The 19,793-nt window shown below is 42.8% G+C and overlaps 4 protein-coding genes across 4 annotated transcripts; 1 reads left to right on the top strand and 3 right to left on the bottom strand.

The window, feature by feature from the left end:
• Positions 1–1,219: 1,219 nt before the first annotated feature.
• On the bottom strand, positions 1,220–4,372 carry LOC145907016 (uncharacterized). Its single transcript, XM_082994455.1, has 2 exons — positions 3,340–4,372; positions 1,220–1,650 (listed from the first exon to the last, which is right to left on the bottom strand). The coding sequence occupies exons 1-2, from the start codon at positions 4,370–4,372 to the stop codon at positions 1,220–1,222; spliced, it is 1,464 nt and encodes a 487-aa protein (XP_082850581.1).
• A 28-nt stretch (positions 4,373–4,400) lies between these two features.
• On the top strand, positions 4,401–5,869 carry LOC145907015 (uncharacterized). Its single transcript, XM_082994454.1, has 2 exons — positions 4,401–5,278; positions 5,821–5,869. Exons 1-2 carry the CDS (start codon positions 4,401–4,403, stop codon positions 5,867–5,869), a joined length of 927 nt encoding a protein of 308 aa, XP_082850580.1.
• A 9,412-nt stretch (positions 5,870–15,281) lies between these two features.
• On the bottom strand, positions 15,282–15,683 carry LOC145907013 (uncharacterized). Its single transcript, XM_082994453.1, has one exon. The coding sequence runs from the start codon at positions 15,681–15,683 to the stop codon at positions 15,282–15,284; it is 402 nt and encodes a 133-aa protein (XP_082850579.1).
• Positions 15,684–15,734: 51 nt separating this feature from the next.
• Positions 15,735–18,949, bottom strand: LOC145907012 (uncharacterized). Its single transcript, XM_082994452.1, has 2 exons — positions 18,278–18,949; positions 15,735–18,200 (listed from the first exon to the last, which is right to left on the bottom strand). Exons 1-2 carry the CDS (start codon positions 18,947–18,949, stop codon positions 15,735–15,737), a joined length of 3,138 nt encoding a protein of 1,045 aa, XP_082850578.1.
• Positions 18,950–19,793: the final 844 nt, after the last annotated feature.

Raw genomic sequence — 19,793 nt, 5'->3', positions numbered from 1 at the left:
ATTAATCAGTTTTACTCGGTAAAAACGATTGCGTGTAGGTTTCCCATTTGTTTGGTTGTTTTTCTTGGGGGTTTTCTAATTTCTGACGCATAATATTCGTAAACTTGTCATTAACATAGACTTAAGGCGGGTTAAAATGGTTGATCTATCTATTTCTATGTCCAAACTTGTTTCCCATTTTGCTGGAATGACTTTTATTAGTTTTAAGGTAGTCTGTGTAATTTTTGCTTGAAGGTTTGAACAAACTACAGACTGCGCTCCATGGTAAACCGAATGTTGGGTGTTATCTTCATAAATAAAGTGATGCATAGGCCTACGCTATCGGTCTGCCTACATCGGGTCTTCGTAGGTACCAACGTCAGGTACGCTGAGTCAGAAATTTACATCCGCACCCCAGTCTCTTGGTTTTCAGTGAATATATTGTTCAGTGGAAGAACAACGAATCAGTACGCTTAAACAGTTCACAAACCCGGGTTGATAGCGGTGTAGAATGGGTGAGACACAATACATCAGCAACAAGACAGCATTGGGGTAGTCAGTAAAAACTGGACGCAGTTTAACTCAGTCAGTTGTACAGGGCACGGATTGAAGCACTGCTGCAGGACTATCTGCTAGAGCGCGATGATTTGCTTTGACAATGTGATCCAATCGATACAGCATGTTGAGATACAACATAGTCTCTATATCGATTGGCAACATGCCTCTGGTGTCCGGCAAAGGACCATTTCAGTGCAGCCAGTCAGTACAAACAGGGCGCAGTTTAGCGCATGCAGTCATACAGGGCACTGTCGAGATTTCTGAACTTCACAGTTCCACTTTTTTAAAGGCTCTGTGGAGTTAGCTTAGCGTCCAAAACATACAAACAACCGTCACAAATTTTCTACGTAGCCAACTGGCCTACAAAACATTGAAAGAGGCACATGACAGGCCTTTAAGTCTACATAAGATTTCACAAACATTGAAAGTATGACTAGAACCTAGACAAAGTCTAATCTACAATAATGTCAACGATAACTGTGGCTATTTCCCGCAAGTAAAACAGACAATGGAATCCAATGTGTAATGTAAAAATGTGCACATATACACACATGGGTTCAAGTAACATAGAAATGTTGATAAAATTGTTAAACTGTTCGCAACACTGGGTTTTATGGAAATGTACGCACAGCGGCACCACGTGGTCACTGCAGAACAGCCCCAAAATTTGGTAGACAAATGTTTACTTCTTCTTGGACACACCAACGGTACGACCACGTCTGCCAACGGTTTTAGTGTGTTGGCCGCGCACTCTGACACCCCAGTAGTGTCGAAGACCTCGGTGGGCACGGATTTTCTTCATTCGTTCCAGATCCTCACGGAGCTTGTTATCGAGCAGGTTAGACAGGACCTGGCTGAACTTGCCATCGCGGGCATCCTTTTGTCGATTGTGAAACCAATCAGGAATCTTGTATTGGCGCGGGTTCTGCATGATGGTAATCACACGATCAATTTCATCTTCGGTGAGCTCGCCAGCCCGCTTGAAAAGATAGTCATCAGCTTTCTTGCAGAATAAATTGCTGAAACGCCGACCCACACCCTTGATGGCGGTCATGACGAACATAATGTTGCGCCTGCCATCGATGTTGGTGGTCAATGGTGGTGGTGCTGCCACTGTGCGTACATTTCCATAAAACATGATCCCAAAAAATACAATTCTAAAATCAATCGAGCCTTATTTAAATTTATGTGGGGCTCATCATGGAAAAGAAATAAAAGCGTCACCCTACCTTATTTGGATAATAGCGGGGCGGGTATGATAAATAATGAGAATTATACTAAAAGTGCTGTTATTCAAAATTGGAACCAGGTAACATAATTAATATCCGAACACGATTCTTGCACAAAAAATTCGTCGGTTGGCCCATTGCAAAATATTGAAAACCACTATTTCTTTGAGAACCCTACGTAATTACTGCTAAATCAATTCCCAGCCAAAACCCCAACCACAAGCGCAACTCCCATGACTTAACAAAATTATATAAAATCGCAGTAAACCTTTTTTTAGAAAATTTCATCGAGGCGGGAGCGAGCGAGCACTGAATTTTCACAAATATTCGGCATTGCATTTGTAACCAATTTTATTTCCTCCACGTCACCTTACACTTTTGTTAGTTATTGTATGTTTTTCATTTCTTTCACATTTCTTGCTGGCACCTTGTAATTTCAATGTTTTCTTTCGTCGTTATCACTTATTTATTGCATTGTTTTACTCAAGTATATCGCTTTTAAGTCTCTCACTTCACTTTCACCACACTATTTTATTACCTTCGTCTCCCCTCCCTTTCCTATTATTTTATGCTCCGCTTATTTTTGTATGTCCCGGATGTGCCACGTGTCGAGAAGGCGCATCCTGATTGGTTGGTGATTGTGGTGTAACGAATGATTTCCCTAAATCTAGCGAGTCTTCTTCTGGGCGTCGTGTGGTTAGCATCACTGTTACGGTGTTGTGAATTATCGGGATCACGACGGGTGGCGTTTCGTATTGTTTTTAATCGTCTTAATTTAACACGACGTCCAATAAGTTAAATCAGCCTGAGTTACTTTGGTTTTGTGGTGAGCCGTTATTGCAGGGTTCTGGGCAGTATCAGAATTAGGGAGGCAGTTTTGTGCAAAGTACCGAATTAGGTAGAAGGGTTAATTGGGGGATAACATCGCCACCCAAAAACATCTAACCACCTAAATGCAAAGTTGCCGAAATAATTCCGTAACACATTTGGTCGCTTTTCATCTTTTTCATCAAACCTCTTCTTAAAATTTGTGAACCCGTCGGTAGAATCAATACTTAATTAATCAGAATTGCTCTTCTGGCACTTAGTTTCTAACGTGTTTATTGGAAACCAACGTTTCGTCTGCCATCCGGCGAGACTTCTTCAGGGTTATGTCAACAGTAAAGCATCACGCACATAAAACACTAAAAACGTAGGAAAAAACGCAGGAAAAACACAAGGAAAAAAGGAATAGATAACACTGGCACCGCTTGCATCGTCACGTGAACCAGGTGTGTAGCGGGGCGTAACATTTACAACAAGTTGTTGTATACAGCAGGAAAATATACGCATTGCTCCTTATCGTTTATGCAATTGTCGTTTTTATGGATGTGGAGCGTCTCCAGGAACAGACGTTTTGTATGATCGTCCTCCATCTCTAGGATTTGCACGTCATCAAAGTTAACTCGGTGGCCGAGTGTGGCAGCGTGTTTTGCCAGTGCTGTCCTCTGGCTGTTCTTCGCTGCAACGTCGCGGCGATGCTCTTTTAACCGAGTCTGTAACCTTCTCCCTGTCTCGCCGATGTACGCTCCACCGCAGTCCTTGCACGGAATGTAATAGACAACGCCTTTTGGTTGGACCGTGCCCTTCTCGATAGGATGAGACAACATCCTGCCCAGTGTTCTGTGTGGCTTAGTGTAGACCGCAATACCATAGTCCAACATCATACGCCTTAGCGTGTCTGTTAGAACCGGAACATATGGCAAAACGATCGTACCGGTAGTTGGCGCTGTTTCTTGTGGCTTGACCGCAGGCTTTCTTCTAAACATCCATGACGGATACAGATGTTTCCGCAGTACCTTCTTTATGAACTTCACCTCTTTATCACGGTCTTCTTCTCGGGAAACCAGAGCCTCGGCTCTATCCATCAGCGACCGCACTACCGCTGTCTTGTGTTGTATCGGATGTGCCGACTTAAACGACAAGTACCGATTGGTGTGCGTCGGCTTTCGATACACACGAGTGCTGATCAAACCTTTCTCATCACGGATAACCTCTGTATCTAAAAACGGTAATTTACCACCACTTTCCTTTTCTAAAGTGAATTTGATTGAATCTTCCACATGGTTAATGTGGGTAAGGAACAACTGGACCTGTGCTTCGTCAACGATGGCGAAGGTGTCGTCGACATATCGCTTCCAGTAACGAGGAGGATGCGCAAAAGTGGCGAGTGCCTTATCCTCAATTGTTTCCATTACAATGTTCGCCACTACCACAGAGATGGGAGAACCCATCGCCGTACCAAACACCTGTTGGTAAAACACACCACGAAAGGAAAAATAGGTGGCGTTCAAACATAATTTCAGCCCTTGTGCGATATCCTCACAGGATAGCAACGTGCGTTGCTCAAGGTTACTGTCATCCTCTAAGCGTGCCATGACATTAGTAACAGCTACCGATATTGGCACATTGGTGAAAAGAGACACGACGTCAAAGGACACCATACATTCACCATCCGCTATTGTCAAATCCCTCACTTCGGCTGCAAATTCACGTGAGTTTTTAACGTGATATGGGCTGTTCCCAACCAAAGGGGAAATAATCCTTGCTATAAATTTGGCGAGCATATAAGACGGGGACCCGATAAAGGAAACAATGGCAGTAACCTTAGAGGATGACAGTAACCTTGAGCAACGCACGTTGCTATCCTGTGAGGATATCGCACAAGGGCTGAAATTATGTTTGAACGCCACCTATTTTTCCTTTCGTGGTGTGTTTTACCAACAGGTGTTTGGTACGGCGATGGGTTCTCCCATCTCTGTGGTAGTGGCGAACATTGTAATGGAAACAATTGAGGATAAGGCACTCGCCACTTTTGCGCATCCTCCTCGTTACTGGAAGCGATATGTCGACGACACCTTCGACATCGTTGACGAAGCACAGGTCCAGTTGTTCCTTACCCACATTAACCATGTGGAAGATTCAATCAAATTCACTTTAGAAAAGGAAAGTGGTGGTAAATTACCGTTTTTAGATACAGAGGTTATCCGTGATGAGAAAGGTTTGATCAGCACTCGTGTGTATCGAAAGCCGACGCACACCAATCGGTACTTGTCGTTTAAGTCGGCACATCCGATACAACACAAGACAGCGGTAGTGCGGTCGCTGATGGATAGAGCCGAGGCTCTGGTTTCCCGAGAAGAAGACCGTGATAAAGAGGTGAAGTTCATGAAGAAGGTACTGCGGAAACATCTGTATCCGTCATGGATGTTTAGAAGAAAGCCTGCGGTCAAGCCACAAGAAACAGCGCCAACTACCGGTACGATCGTTTTGCCATATGTTCCGGTTCTAACAGACACGCTAAGGCGTATGATGTTGGACTATGGTATTGCGGTCTACACTAAGCCACACAGAACACTGGGCAGGATGTTGTCTCATCCTATCGAGAAGGGCACGGTCCAACCAAAAGGCGTTGTCTATTACATTCCGTGCAAGGACTGCGGTGGAGCGTACATCGGCGAGACAGGGAGAAGGTTACAGACTCGGTTAAAAGAGCATCGCCGCGACGTTGCAGCGAAGAACAGCCAGAGGACAGCACTGGCAAAACACGCTGCCACACTCGGCCACCGAGTTAACTTTGATGACGTGCAAATCCTAGAGATGGAGGACGATCATACAAAACGTCTGTTCCTGGAGACGCTCCACATCCATAAAAACGACAATTGCATAAACGATAAGGAGCAATGCGTATATTTTCCTGCTGTATACAACAACTTGTTGTAAATGTTACGCCCCGCTACACACCTGGTTCACGTGACGATGCAAGCGGTGCCAGTGTTATCTATTCCTTTTTTCCTTGTGTTTTTCCTGCGTTTTTTCCTACGTTTTTAGTGTTTTATGTGCGTGATGCTTTACTGTTGACATAACCCTGAAGAAGTCTCGCCGGATGGCAGACGAAACGTTGGTTTCCAATAAACACGTTAGAAACTAAGTGCCAGAAGAGCAATTCTGATTAATTAGTATGCCTGGCAACAAAAATAGCAGTATAGAATCAATACTGTTTGCTCCAATTTAGCTTCCAAACACTTATACCTATTGGTCTACGGTCCCAGGCACATTTATAACCAAATCGCTTCTCGTTCTTGAAAAGGGGTGCAGTTTCACTGCAGAGACAAATAAGACATTGTGATTCTGCATTTGCACCAAACGTTTTGATGAAAAAAAAACCAAGCAAGTTCTTCATCAAAAAACCTTGAAATTATTTCTTAAACACATGTAACAGTTGCGATTTGCAAGTAAAATCTACACGTCCTAAAAAGTGACAACTGCTGCATTTTTCCCTAGCTGGAACGCAACCCCGGCCCTCTGTTCCTTGCACTGGTAGTAGACACAATGTTATAAAACTAACATTGCACTTAACAATTTACAGCAATATTAACAACAAAAATATCAACAACAACATAGCAACTATTTTAAAATCCAGGCGACAAAACCTAATAACAATTTACTAAACAAATTATATCTCACCTCTTTGTATAAAAATAACTCGGCTGTAAACAGAAATGACTCAGTAATTTGTGTGAACTTGCCAAATACAGCACTTTACACTGCTAACAGTAAAAATGTGGCCTTGTAATGTGTCGCAATCACGTAGAATGATACGTCACAGTTTTCAGACAACGTCAAAAAGCAAAAGGTGAGAACATACACAAACAAATTAATAGCCTCGTTATAACACCACCTGTGGCTCGCCAGACGAAGAGGATTTGGCACCCCTGGTGTAAAGTGTAAATGTAAGTATTCAAGGCTCGACAATTATCATTTTTTTCTTTTTGACCTTTTTGTCGTGTGTTTTAGTGTGAGAATTTCTTGATGATTTGGTGGCAAAACACCTTCCACATACGGAGCAGGCATGTGGTTTCTGCATAAAATGAACAGCTCGCATATGGACGTCTAAATGATACTTACTCGAGTAGATTTTGTCGCATATATCACACTGGGCTTGCTTATGCTGCCTTGATTTTTGGGGGATTGTATTTTTCTGGTGGTCGCGGTCGATATGTCGTTTCAGATGATTGGAATGTTTAAACTTCGTATTGCATACAGAACACGAATAAGGCGTCTCGCCTGTGTGAGACCTCATGTGCTTTTCAAGAATTGATTTAAATGCAAATGTTTTGAAACACAACTTGCACTCATGGGGTTTCTGGTTGTAGTGAATCAGATTAATGTGGGTTTTAAGGCTGCTTAAATAGGTGTACGACTTTTCGCAGATGTTACAACGATGTGACTGCACGCCTAAATGGGAGTCCACATGGTCTTTGTAGTTCTGCTGGAGGTGAAATGTCTTTTCGAACACTTTACATCGATTAGCTCCAACTTTTTTATGATAATATCGGTCGTGATGATGCAGGGCACGTTTACTGTTGTATAAATTGCCGCATATATCACATTGGTACTTTTCGAGAACCGACTTTTTTGTCCATGTCCCTTTCAGGGGTCTTTTAGAAGTCGTTGCATTATCAGTGCAATGATTTCTACCAGAAGAATAAGTTTCAAAAGGTTTCAGGCGCAATGTATCTTCGGAGTCGGCAGAATAATTTAAATCTTCCAAGTTAGCTTCGTCGCTTTCTGTACATTCTAATGAAGAATCACTGCATGATTCCTCAATATCAGTGTCATCGGAATCTCCATCAGAGTATGTTTTCATATGTAATGTTGATAGGTCATCTTCTACATTGCCTTCCATACCATCAACATACATGGTAAGCTCTTCTTTTATTTGGCTTACTGTGATCAGGTTTTTCTTGTCCGACTCAACATGTTGAAAAGCGTCCGTTCCGACAGATGGACTTCGTTCACGATCTTTGTATTCGATTTCTACAAACAATTTAATACCGGGTTATAACTAATGTTAAATTAATCGACAATAAATCCTTACCACTGATTTCTTGTTTATCATCCATCATGACACTGGATTCAGATAGACGAAATCAAAGTTTATGAAAAACAACGCTGTCAAATATATTCCTATATCTTGTTTCCGCTGAGTCAAAAAGTCAGTGTTGTAACAAGTTAAAAACGATATTTCTATGGTGTACTGATATCTATGGCCCATATCGGTATCCAATCTCCGTAATCATGTTTTGGGGGTTTATCGGCATTAATTCAAATACGAAGTAATTTGCTTTTCTGTGAACAAGAATTCCTGTGCGCGTGACCCATAGAGTTCCTCTGCTAGGTTTTGGGACCGACAATGAATTGCAAATTGGATGAGTTTTTTTGTATTTCTTGTACAAAACCAACCCACATTTTTGCATCCTTTTTATCTAAAATAATGTCCGACCGTGTGACGAAATGTAATTGTCCTGCAACAAGAGGTGGGCCTAACACAAAATGACAAACAAATGTATTTTTTTGTGATTTACCAATCATTCTGTGATTTACTTTTTGAGCAAAATCCTCTTGAATAATTTGATGCTTTCTCAAAAATCACTAAAACTGCCCCAAACACGCTAAAAATCACCTTGGCAGCAGCATAGGCCTATGTATCCCTGCTCTTTCAACCCTAAATTTGACCTTCAGGCATCACCGGTTGCTTTGTTGCGTGCTTTTATTACAGAGGATTTTTATCCGGCAAAACTTACTTAGAAATACTGATTGTAGTCGTTATCTGTGGTAAAATTTTACAACTTGCGCAACCATACATTACTGTTTCTATGTCTATCGCTGATATTTGAATAGTAAGTTTTGGTCTCTGGGCTCTGGACGGTTAAAACAACAAAATTTTCCAAAAACAAATGTTTATAGTTTTACATACACCTAGCAACGGCACCGGTATTCAATACTGAGCACTATCCTATACCGTAAAAATAAACTTCCTTTTCATAACCTTTCTGTTTCCCTTGTTTTTTTGTCAGAACTTGCAATTTATCGGTGTATTAAATATCACATATACTAACAATGTCAGTAATTACGCACTCTTCGGGAAACACCGGGGTTGACGATCCAAGTCTATCTCAGAGAATAAATGCCGTGAGGTGTATATCCGTATGGTTGAAAAAACTTTTACACTTTCTCGCTAGCACTTCCATCCACTTGAAATCAACGAGGGTGCGAAAATTGTCTAGAATGAAGATAGCTGTTTGCGCAACTTGTCAGATGTTGCTCCAGAAAGTAGCACCTACTGATAGAATAGTTACATTCACTCTAAGGCTGTTCTAATGCAACGACCTGGAGATAACGAATCGCGATACTGTTACGCAGTAGGTTATTTAACCATTCATGGAAGAACTAAATGGCAAAATTACAATCTTAAAAAAAAGAGAAATCATACCGTCGAGATGTCTTATTTCTGTCCTTTGTGCAATAGAAAGTTCAAATATTCCATTGTTATGAAGCAACATATTGACCGCATCCACCTGGGAAAATCCTTTAAATTAAAGAAAGTATATTTAATGTACAACCAGGACCAAACATTTAAGTGCAAACATGCAATAAAATATATATACTAGGAAGGTTCACTTTGATGTTCATGAGCAGGCCGTTCACAACATGCTTAAGCCACATGCCTAGTGTGCCACATGTGGAAAGTGTTTCGCCAGACCTGCATCGGAAACGACGGACACTGAGATGCTTCCTGGCAAACCCTTGAACAGATTTAATTACTATATGACGTTTGTATGTAGTCCGTCTTTTGGTGTTCCATAATCTTCTGACATCTCGCATAAGACATTACGGCACAATGTTGATTTGTTAAACAATCTTTTAAATACACGACAAATATTTTTTTTGCCATCGGTGACGTATGTCAGCATGACGCCCATACTGTTTCACATAACATTATTTTTTTGAGAAAATCTTTACATTTATATAGTTTTTCAAATTTGTGACTCAGATAGAACTTACCAACCGCCTCCATTCGTATAGGGAAACATTGCCCGGTGATGGTAGAAGAGTCGCATATAAACACTTATAAATTTGGACTCAAAAGGTAATATACATTTATCGTTTTGCGTAAACCTAAAGGATCGCGGATTCACTTAGAGAACCACAAGATAAAATACTGCAGTAAAATCAGACGAGGCGTGAAATAGAATGATAACTCAATCGTGCGTCAAGTCGTCTGCACTGTTTTTCCACATTAGAAAAGCGACTACCAGCGCAAAAAACTTTTAACTGTTTATTATTAAAATTTTTGAACAAACACTCTCGCGGTCCTTCTCCATAGACCAGGAGGTAGAACATGGATGTTTGTTGACGTTTATAAATATACTATGCTGGTCTCACTTTGGCATAATGTTATGTTCGGCAGTCTATAGACGACTGAGAGGCACGCTTGCTCCTGTTGCTGCCGTAACATTTGGAAGAAACTTACGCCAATGTTTTCAGCATTGATTTTGCAGTATAACTTTATTAGGGGTAAGTTTGGACACAAGTTGCTATCTCATAAAGCGAAAAGTCACATAGGATGACACAGCTGAGATACAGATATTGTAACCTGCACCGGGGATTACATGCTGTGAACGCCAATCAAAGTGGGGTTGCACAGCCGGCGGACTAGCACCTCAAAAACCCTTTTTCTTTTTTCAATTCCTGTTTAACAACACTGGCGCCGATTCGGTATCTGGTAAAAGAAATTGTTGTAGCGTCAACATATGTTTGAATTTTGTTTTTTAAAGCATTCGAAAAAGTTGTTAGTTTGTAGACATAACTGAGAACTTAAAAATAATGAAACGAAGCAGCAGCACGCAGATGTCCAGTGCGATGTAAAGAATGTTTCTACCTGTTTTGTTGGTTGGTATAAGAATTTTTTTCATAGACTACAGACCTTCTGTATAAATTGTGTTCGTTTTTCAAAGCTTCTTTACCCGTAGATATTGTCCATTTCAACCTGTTACAACACTGACTTTTTTGACTCAGTGGAAATAAAATATAGGAATAAAATTGGCAGCGTTGTTTTTCATGAAGTTAGATTTCGTCCATCTGAATCCAGTGTAATGATGGATGATAAACAAGAAATCAGTGGTAAGGATTTATTGTCGATTAATAATATTAGTTATAACCCGGCATTAAATTGTTTGTAGATATCGGTTACAAAGATTGTGAACGAAGTCCATCTGTCGGAACGGAGGCTTGCCAACACGTGGAGTCGGACCAGAAAAACCTGATCACAGGAAGCCAAATAAAAGAAGAGCTTACCATGTCTGCTGATGGTATGGAAGGCAATGTAGAAGATGACCTATCAACATTACATATGAAAACATATTCTGATGGAGATTCAGATGAGACTAATATTGACGAATCATGCAGTGATTCTTCATTAGAATGTACTGAAATCAAAGAAGCTCACTTGGAAGATTTAAGTTATTCTGGCCACTCGTTGTGTCTGTCACCTCATAAAAGTTATTCTTCTGGGAGAGATCATTGTTCTGATCTTCCAATGACTTTAAAAATACCTCTGAAAAGGACACAGACAAAGAAATCGCTTATCAAAAAGTACAAATGTGATATATGCGGCAATTCATACAGCAGTAAACTTTCTATATATCATCACGAGCGATATTATCATAAAAAAGTTGGACGTAATCGATGTAAAGTGTGTGAAAAGACATTTCACCACAAGCAGACCTACAAAGACCATGTGGACTCCCATTTAGGTGTGCAGTCACATCGTTGTAACTACTTAAACTACTTTTGAACCTACTTAAACAGCCTTCGAAGACACATCAATCTGATTCACTACAACCAGAAACCTCATGAGTGCAAAGTGTGTTTCAGAACATTTGCATTTATATCAATTCTTGAAAAGCATATGAAGTCTCACACAGGCGAGACGCATTATTCGTGTTCTTTATGCTATAAGAAGTTTAAACATTTCAATCATCTGAAACGACATATTGACCGCAACCACCAGAAAAATACAATCCCCCAAAAATCAAGCAAGCATAAGCAAGCCCAGTGTAATATATGCGACAAAATCTACTCGAGTAAGTATCATTTAGACGTCCATGTGCGAGCTGTTCACTACATGCAAAAACCACATGCCTGCTTCGTATGCAGAAGGTGTTTTGCCACCAAATCATCTAGAAATACTCACACAAAAACACACGACAAAAAGGCTCAAAAGAAAAAAATAATCGCCGAGCCCTGAATGTTCTGTGATTTGTTTTGCTAATTTGTTCTTTTGATTCTTTCGTGTTCACTAACCCAAATACAAAACACTTTAATATTTGCTAGCATTTTGGTTGCGGTATAGTGACAGAATATTGCTTTTTTTCCAAACGTTATGGTGAAAATGCTGACCAAATCACAATGCCGTATTTGTTTCTGCAGTAAAACTGAGGGGCGCCTTTTCAGAACGAGGATCAATTTGGTTATAATTTTGCCTGGGACCGTTGACCGATATAAGTGGCTGGAAGCTAATTGGAATCAACATTGTTGATTCTACCGACAAGGTTCACAACTTTTAAGAAGAGGTTTGATAAAAACGATGAGAACCGTATACATACCAACGCTGAGTTATTTGTGAAAATCCAGTGCTCGTGCAGGCAGTACAAAAAGGTGTCATGGACTATATCAGAACCACGCTGCTTTTTGATGATGCGGTATAGTTGTTGCGACCAATAGGCCAAATATGAGCCTAAAGCTGGGTCTTAACAATATTATTTATAATCGATGGGAAATCCTATTTGATTAACGCATTTGACATAAGATCGAAAGTGAGTTCTAATTGTTGTGTTTCCTAATCGGACTTTAATTGAAAACCTGATGCAAACGCTACACCAATATTGATTTCATCACGAACAATTTTGGTTGCAACATTAACACACGCAATGATACCATCGCCAAAATGAATAAATTTATGCCCATAAGCGCTAGGACAGAACTGAACAGAACCGAATCACACAACCAGATAAAAGAACTACTAATCATAGCAAACAATGCTGATTTTATAAACACAAAGACAAATGCAAGCTAACGGTCAGTGGACAGTTAACAAAGACAATACGGTTACTCACGACGATAGAGGAAAATCACACAGGAAAAAACCTAACGTTTCCTATCGACCAAACCAAACACCACTTTAAACTACCCAAAAAATCAATTGTCAGCAACTGTTGCTTGGAAATTAAACATGTCTTGAAATTAATATGACGCCAAAAAGATTGTGAAACAATATAACTCCAAAAACACGAATCACGTGAATATACAACTGTTGCTATCGCTACACTTTCAAATGAATTACGCTTGACAAGACGCTACGTAAGAATAAGCCAATGGGGAGAGATTCCGAACAATGACAAACGGGCCAGGCAACCTAAGTCCATTAGTGCAAACGTTAATATGTAACGTAAAATTACACTACGCTAGCCCAGTCGTTTCCAACCGCCAACTGTCTTTCAGGAATGCCGCGAATTTTTCTTTATTGACGTTCGTACTTTTTCACCATACTTTTTACCGGTAATGTAACACTATTTTGATAGCAAAATAATGCAACGATGTTGGCGACTCTTTACTGCAAATAGGTTTATCCATAAAGCTATAGACGTATGTACCAGCAAAACACCAAATTGTACGTCAGTTCAAATAGTCATTGTACCAGCAATCATTCTTGTTGTCAGAATGCTAAACATAAAGGTTTTTATCATAAACATCACACTTTACGTTTTTTCGTTTGTTCTTCTCGACGTTTTTTGTCTCTTTTGGTGTGGGAATTTCGTGATGATTTGGTGGCGAAACATTTTCCACAGATTGGACGGGCATGAGGTTTAAGCCTGTGATGAACTGCTTGCACATTCTTTCACTTGATTCACTGTAACCTGATATCCCTTCCCATATTCCACATCTGGTTGATTGTCTTCTTTTAAAGATGAACTTTGTTCATGAAAGTCATCACAGGCAAACATTTCTGAAATTGTTTTAACAACTGCAAAATATATATGTCCAATATAAGTTCACAATTTTATCCGTTTTGTGAACGTTCGAAACATTTTACAAACACATCGCCAATATCGTGCGTATCGCGGAGTGAAATCAGTGTCCGATGGTGTCTTCGGAAGACCGAGCAATTAACCCGGATTTCATCTAGCAACCCGAGCTGCCATCGCTCGGAATGGTTGAGGAGGTCTCATCAGAATCAACGATGCGACACAGTTTTGTTATAGGGCGCCGAAAGAAACCGCTGCTCGTCCGAACGAGTACAGTGCGAACTTTTTCATTTTCATCAGGGTATGTCTCAATGATTTTCTCAATGACCGATCGACCATTTAGAACGGCACTCAGATTCGCACACAAGAAGGACGACATCATCTTTCTTGAAGTTGCGATGAGAATCATGCCACTTTGGACGAGCAGTGATAACCGGCAGGTATTCTCGCATGAACCTCTTCCAGAAATGGTCAGCAAGAAACTGCACCTGACGCCAACGCCGTCTTGTGTAGCAATCCCCTTTCTCTGCAATCGTCGGAGGCAGGTTGGGCGATCCTCTCATCAGCAGGAGATGGTTCGGGGTCAGCGGTTCTTCGTCCCTATGATCAAATGTCACCGGGACAAGGGGTCTTGAGTTGATTATAGATTCAGCTTCCACAAACAAGGTCTCCAGGACTTCATCAGACATCACCAGGGAACCAGCAATCGAGGACATGATCCGACGAACAGAACGAATCATACGTTCCCAAACGCCACCCATGTGGCTTGCAGCAGGAGGGTTGAATGACCACGACGTCTGTTTCTGAAGCAGAAATTCAGAGATTTGAAGCTTGCAACGACTCTCTCAGAATTTTCTCGGCACCAACAAAATTTGCGCCATTGTCGCTGAAGATATGTTTTGGTGCTCCGCGTCTCCCAATGAAACGACGAAGGGCAGCTACAAATGAGTCAGTAGACAAACTTTGGGCAACCTCCACATGAACAGCACGGATTGTAAGGCAGGTGAATATGCAACCGTAACGTTTTACTTCGCTGCGACCCTGCTTCACCAGAAAAGGACCGAAATAGTCAATTCCGACATTGGAGAACGGAGGTCCAGCGATTCCCAAGCGAGCCGACGGCAGATCGGCCATCATCTGCCGACCCGGCTGTGCATTGCGGCGTCGACAAGACAGACATTTCCCAAGCACGCGCCGTACGACAACACCGCCCTTGATGATCCAGTAATCTTGTCGAACTGAAGTCCAAGTGTGTCCCATTCCGGAGTGTCCAACTCTTTCATGATGGCCCAGGATTAATAGGTCAGTCAAATGCGAAGAATGGGGCAGGATTGCAAGATGTCTCGCGTTGAAACTAATCGGCGCTTTGTCTAAACGTCCACCAACACGGAGAACTTGATCAACCAGAACAGGGTTTAACTTGTACACGGAACGACTGCAGTCTTTCAATCGGGAATTTCCACTTAATGCAGAGAGAAGTGAACCAAAGCTTTTCCGCTGCTCGTACTTAATAAGTTCCAACTCGGCGGTCTTCAGCTCAGACAAGTCAATATTAGTTGACGGGACAACTGATAATTTCCTTCGATGTACCAAAACATCTTAAATCTCATTGCGGCGGCCAGTTGGTTTCTGGCTCAAGGAGAAACATTGGGCCTTTTAACCAGCGACTCGAATTGACAAGTTCATCGGCGGGTAGACCTCTTGAGGCATCATCTGCGGGATTTAATTTTGTAGGAACGTGTTTCCAATTCGTAATGTCGGTCAGTCGCTCAATCTCTGCCAGGCGATTGGCGACAAAAACTGGAAACCGTTTGGTTGCATTTCGAATGCTTAACATAACAGCAGTGGAATCACTCCAGAAAACTGAACTTTCAATGGGCAAGTCTAGTTCCTTTCTCATGAGGCGATCCAACCTCGCAGCGAGCACAGCAGCGGTGAGCTCCAGTCGAGGGATCGTCTTCGTGTTCAACGGGGCAAGTCGGGATTTTCCAATCAGAAAAGAACACATCACTGTCCTGTGATCGTCTTCGATGCGAAGATATGACACGGCGCCATACGCCTACTTAGATGCATCAGCGAAATGATGCAGTTGATACTTCAATGGAGGTTTCAGTTCCGACGACCTGAAGCAACGCGGAACGACAACATTGCCTAAGTGAGGCAACTCAGCAAGCCACCTCTTCCAGTTATCGGATATCAAATCCGGAATGTCGTCGTCCCAATTCAGTTCCAATCTGCACAAGTCCTGCAGCAATAACTTGGCCCTTAGAATCACGGGAGATACGAAACCCAGAGGGTCGTAAAGTGAACTGACAGCTGAAAGGATTCCTCTACGTGTGTGCGGCCTGCTCGGCGGTTTGACTTTGAACCGAAATGCATCCTCCGCAACAGACCAATAAGCACCAAGGACTCTCTGTTGCGTAGCATCATCGAGGCAACGCGATTTTACTACTTTTGCTCGATCATTTTCGGGAGCCGACTCCAAAACGCGCTGTTCGTTAGAAAGCCACTTTGTCAAGCGAAATCCTCCTCTGGCTAACAGGTCTCTCAAACGAAGACGAACAGCAATAGCAGTTTCTATATCCTTGACGGATGCAAGGCAGTCGTCCACATAAAAATTGCGCCGTAGAACGGATTCAACCTGAGGATCAAAGTTTTCACCAAATGAATCTGCGGTCTGTCTCAGACAGAAGGTGGCGCAACTCGGAGAGGACGTTGCACCAAATAAGTGCACTTTCATCCGGTGAGGCGTCGGTGTACAGGTCAAATCTCCACCGGGCCACCAGAAAAATCGAAGTGCATCGCGATCACGGGTTTCCACCCGAACCTGGTGGAACATTGCCTCGATATCGGCAATCAAGGCAACTGGCTGACAGCGAAAACGGGTTAGCACGCCAACCAAACTGTTTACAAAATCAGGACCTTGCATCAGTGCGTCGTTCAGTGAGACGCTTCTGTTTCGGGCAGCACAATCAAAGACCACACGAAGTTTGTCAGGCTTGTGTGGGTTAAATACTGGGTGGTGCGGCAAGTACCAGATGCGATTGTCTGTCACGACCTTGTTGTCGGGAATTTCTTCAGCGTATCCTTTGGATATGTACGTTTGCACCGTGTCTACGTATCCCTTTCGCAGAACATCGTTGTTGGACAATCGTTTTTTCAAACCGACCAGTCGCTTTTCCGCCATCTGGCGACTGGGTGGCAACTTTTCGATTCCAGGTCTCCAGAGTAATGGGAGCTCAAAATGTCCATCTTGGTGTTTCACCGATGCCTTCATCATGTCATAAACAATTCGATCTTCCCTGGATGTGGGCATGTCGAATACTGATGTCCCGTCGCCAAAGTCGCTCTTCCACAAACACTCTATCTCCCGTTGGAACATGACTTGTGCAACCTTCAGAAAACGGACATGTGCTTGGCCCCTTGCAGACGAACCAAGTGCGGGACCAAAGAGTGACCAGCCAAGAGATGTCTTTACAGCACAAGGGGTCCCCTGCGGTCCAGAACGTGTACACTGTACGTGGAAGGCTGCGGGGTTATCGGCTCCGATCAGTATCGTCACAGTTCCCCCTTCCAAACGACGCAGGGGCAACTCTTTGAGGTGATCGAACTCGGCAAGCTTCTTTGCATCAGGGATCCTATTCGGCGACACGGGAATTTTGTCGATGGACAGAACTTCCGGCAACATCAACGGCTCTCCGTCATCAAGCGGCACGACGGTGAAGGACACAGTGGAGCCTTGGTACACTCGCGATTGATCTGTCAGAGTGCTCAGACAAATCTTTCGATCCTTGGATTGCAGACCAAGTTTATCAAACAGACCTTGTTCGCAAAATGTAGACGTAGAACCTTGATCAAGAAACGCGTACGTATTTACCTCGATGTCGTTGTGTCTGACCTTGACGGGAACGACGTTGAGGTAGACTCCGCAGTTGTCCGTTGTAACTTTCATTATCGTTGCCGATTGTTCTACCGGCGGTGGCTTCGGGGCAGGGTTCTCAGTAATCTTGCCGGGTCGCCTCTTCTGAAAGGCGCCATGCAACTTTGTGTGGTGAAAAATGCCAGTGCAACCCTCCACCGAGTATGGCTTGCGAATCATGCATTTCCCGCAACGATGACCTGAACAAAGCCATTTAAAACACAAGCCATTTGTGACAACAAACTCGCGTCTTTCCTCGGTAGACATTCCGTCGAATTTCGGGCACTTGGGCAAGTCGTGAGGCTTGTTGCAGCACGCACAAGAAACGGGAGTAGATAGGGTTTGACTTCGCGGCAGACTGGATCCTGACGACGAAACGTTGCACCCAGCAGCACGAGAACCCTTCTTTACTGAAACAGGGACGGGTTTTTCGCGCACGCTTTCGTAGACTGCTTCGACACGGAACAACGAATTGGCGATACGCGATCGCTCGACGACAAAATTTGTAAAGGCAAGATATCCGGCTTGGGATCCAGTCTCGTCGAGCACTTGAACGGAACGTTCGATGCACTTCTCTTGAAGCCGGAACGGCAGTTTTCGAATTAGCTGAAAAACGGCTTCGTATCCACGCAAGTTGGGGGTGACCGTGGCACGACAGGGACAGCAGGTTGGTAAGGATTTACCGGCGCACTATTTAACTCAGGTCGAAGCCCCCCAACAAAGGAACTTGTCACGGGAGGATGTCTTGGGTCACACAGCAGGGGATCTCCAGCAATGGATTCTTCCTCCCACGCACGTACTTCAGCCTCGGCTATCTCAACCTCATCGTCGACCTGTTTTCTTCTTCGTTCAGCATCAAGTTCTGCTTGACGCCTTGCAAGTTCAGAATCTTCATTGACTTGACGCTGTGACACCCGAGCCAATTGAAGTTTAACACGAGCGGCTATTCTTTGACGGGTAATCGAGGAGGTGGAGGAAACAGAGCTATGTACGTCAACATGTGAACTCGACGATCGGCTTGATATAGTCCTCCGACGCCCAGTTGACTTCTTGGCGTTGGCAAACCACTCCGCCACACGAGAATCGAGTTCACGTTTTGCGCGCTGGCAATCCTGTGTTGCTAGAGCCAATTCTTCGCTGTTTTCAGCAAGCGGCGCATAGGCATCAATCAGGTCGGAAAAACACTTCTCCAGCTGTGGCAGGTATTCCTTAACAAGAACAGCGTTGTCAATTTTCAACATTAACTCTTCAACATGCAGACAAGATTGTTGCCATGCATGCGCGCAGATGGATACTAGCAAAACCGGCGGGTCCTCGAATGTGGAAGACGAAGACGGTGAAGCAGGATCACACATTTCGAATGGTAATAAATCCAAATGGTTCGAAACGGGCTGAGAATCAATCCAATAATTCGAAACGATGATAAGGAATTAAATAATTCGAAACGGGCTGAGAATAAATCCAATAATTCGAAACAATGATAAGGAATTAAATAGTTCGAAACGGGCTGAATAATGAATCCAAATAGTTCGAAACAATGTTGCGCTGCCCTTGGCAGTCAGACGGGCGTGACTGGTTGCGCCCGGACAGTGCAACAGACGGGGTTTCTGCAATGGTTCTTAACACACAACACTTCTTCTTCAAAAGGAACGGGTTAACTTTATTCGGAAGACGCTGCGGTTTCTACACAACACGCGTTGAATTAGCGACCAAAAACATTGAAATTGAAAGCACAATTCTGCTTACCGAACGATTGTGGAACCAGTCACAAAAATATCGGCTTCTTTCCAATTTCACACAACAGGAAACAACGTTAGCAGATTCAACTTGCACTTAAATGTCTGATTCAAATAGAAATAATATTAGTTTCCTACAGCAGTGCACGACAACTAAACTAACCAAAACTAAAACTTAGTCAACAACAGTTCAGGCATGCACTGGGGTTCTACGGGAACAACGGTATTTGTGACGTAACAACGGTACATAGTGCTGACGTCAAATTATCAATACATCACATAACATAGTGGCGATGTAAGGCTAATGCGTTATCCCCGCGGTAAATCCATCTGCCCGTTGCATGTTTCATTGTCTGTAACGTGTCATTATAAAACAGGTCAAGTGTTGATTGGGGTCATTCCAAAATTGCGATGTTCTAAATAATCCGACATAACAACAAAATTCGAAGATATATTTGCAATG

This window comes from Ascidia mentula, chromosome 6 (assembly GCF_947561715.1).
Source record: "Ascidia mentula chromosome 6, kaAscMent1.1, whole genome shotgun sequence".
In the NCBI taxonomy this organism is placed as follows: domain Eukaryota; kingdom Metazoa; phylum Chordata; class Ascidiacea; order Phlebobranchia; family Ascidiidae; genus Ascidia; species Ascidia mentula.
This window is presented reverse-complemented; position numbering and strand designations above follow the sequence as displayed.

Coding starts and splice junctions, on each gene's coding strand:
- LOC145907016 (XM_082994455.1), bottom strand. CDS start 4,372: ATGCTCGCCAAATTTATAGCAAGGATTATTTCCCCTTTGGTTGGGAAC. Junction 1,651..3,339: donor CATTCCGTGCAAGGACTGCG/GTGGAGCGTACA, acceptor ATGTACGCACAG/TGGCAGCACCACCACCATTG.
- LOC145907015 (XM_082994454.1), top strand. CDS start 4,401: ATGGCAGTAACCTTAGAGGATGACAGTAACCTTGAGCAACGCACGTTG. Junction 5,279..5,820: donor ATCGGCGAGACAGGGAGAAG/GTTACAGACTCG, acceptor GCTCCAATTTAG/CTTCCAAACACTTATACCTA.
- LOC145907013 (XM_082994453.1), bottom strand. CDS start 15,683: ATGTGTTCTTTTCTGATTGGAAAATCCCGACTTGCCCCGTTGAACACG.
- LOC145907012 (XM_082994452.1), bottom strand. CDS start 18,949: ATGTGTGATCCTGCTTCACCGTCTTCGTCTTCCACATTCGAGGACCCG. Junction 18,201..18,277: donor CTGAGTTAAATAGTGCGCCG/GTAAATCCTTAC, acceptor GCCGTTTTTCAG/CTAATTCGAAAACTGCCGTT.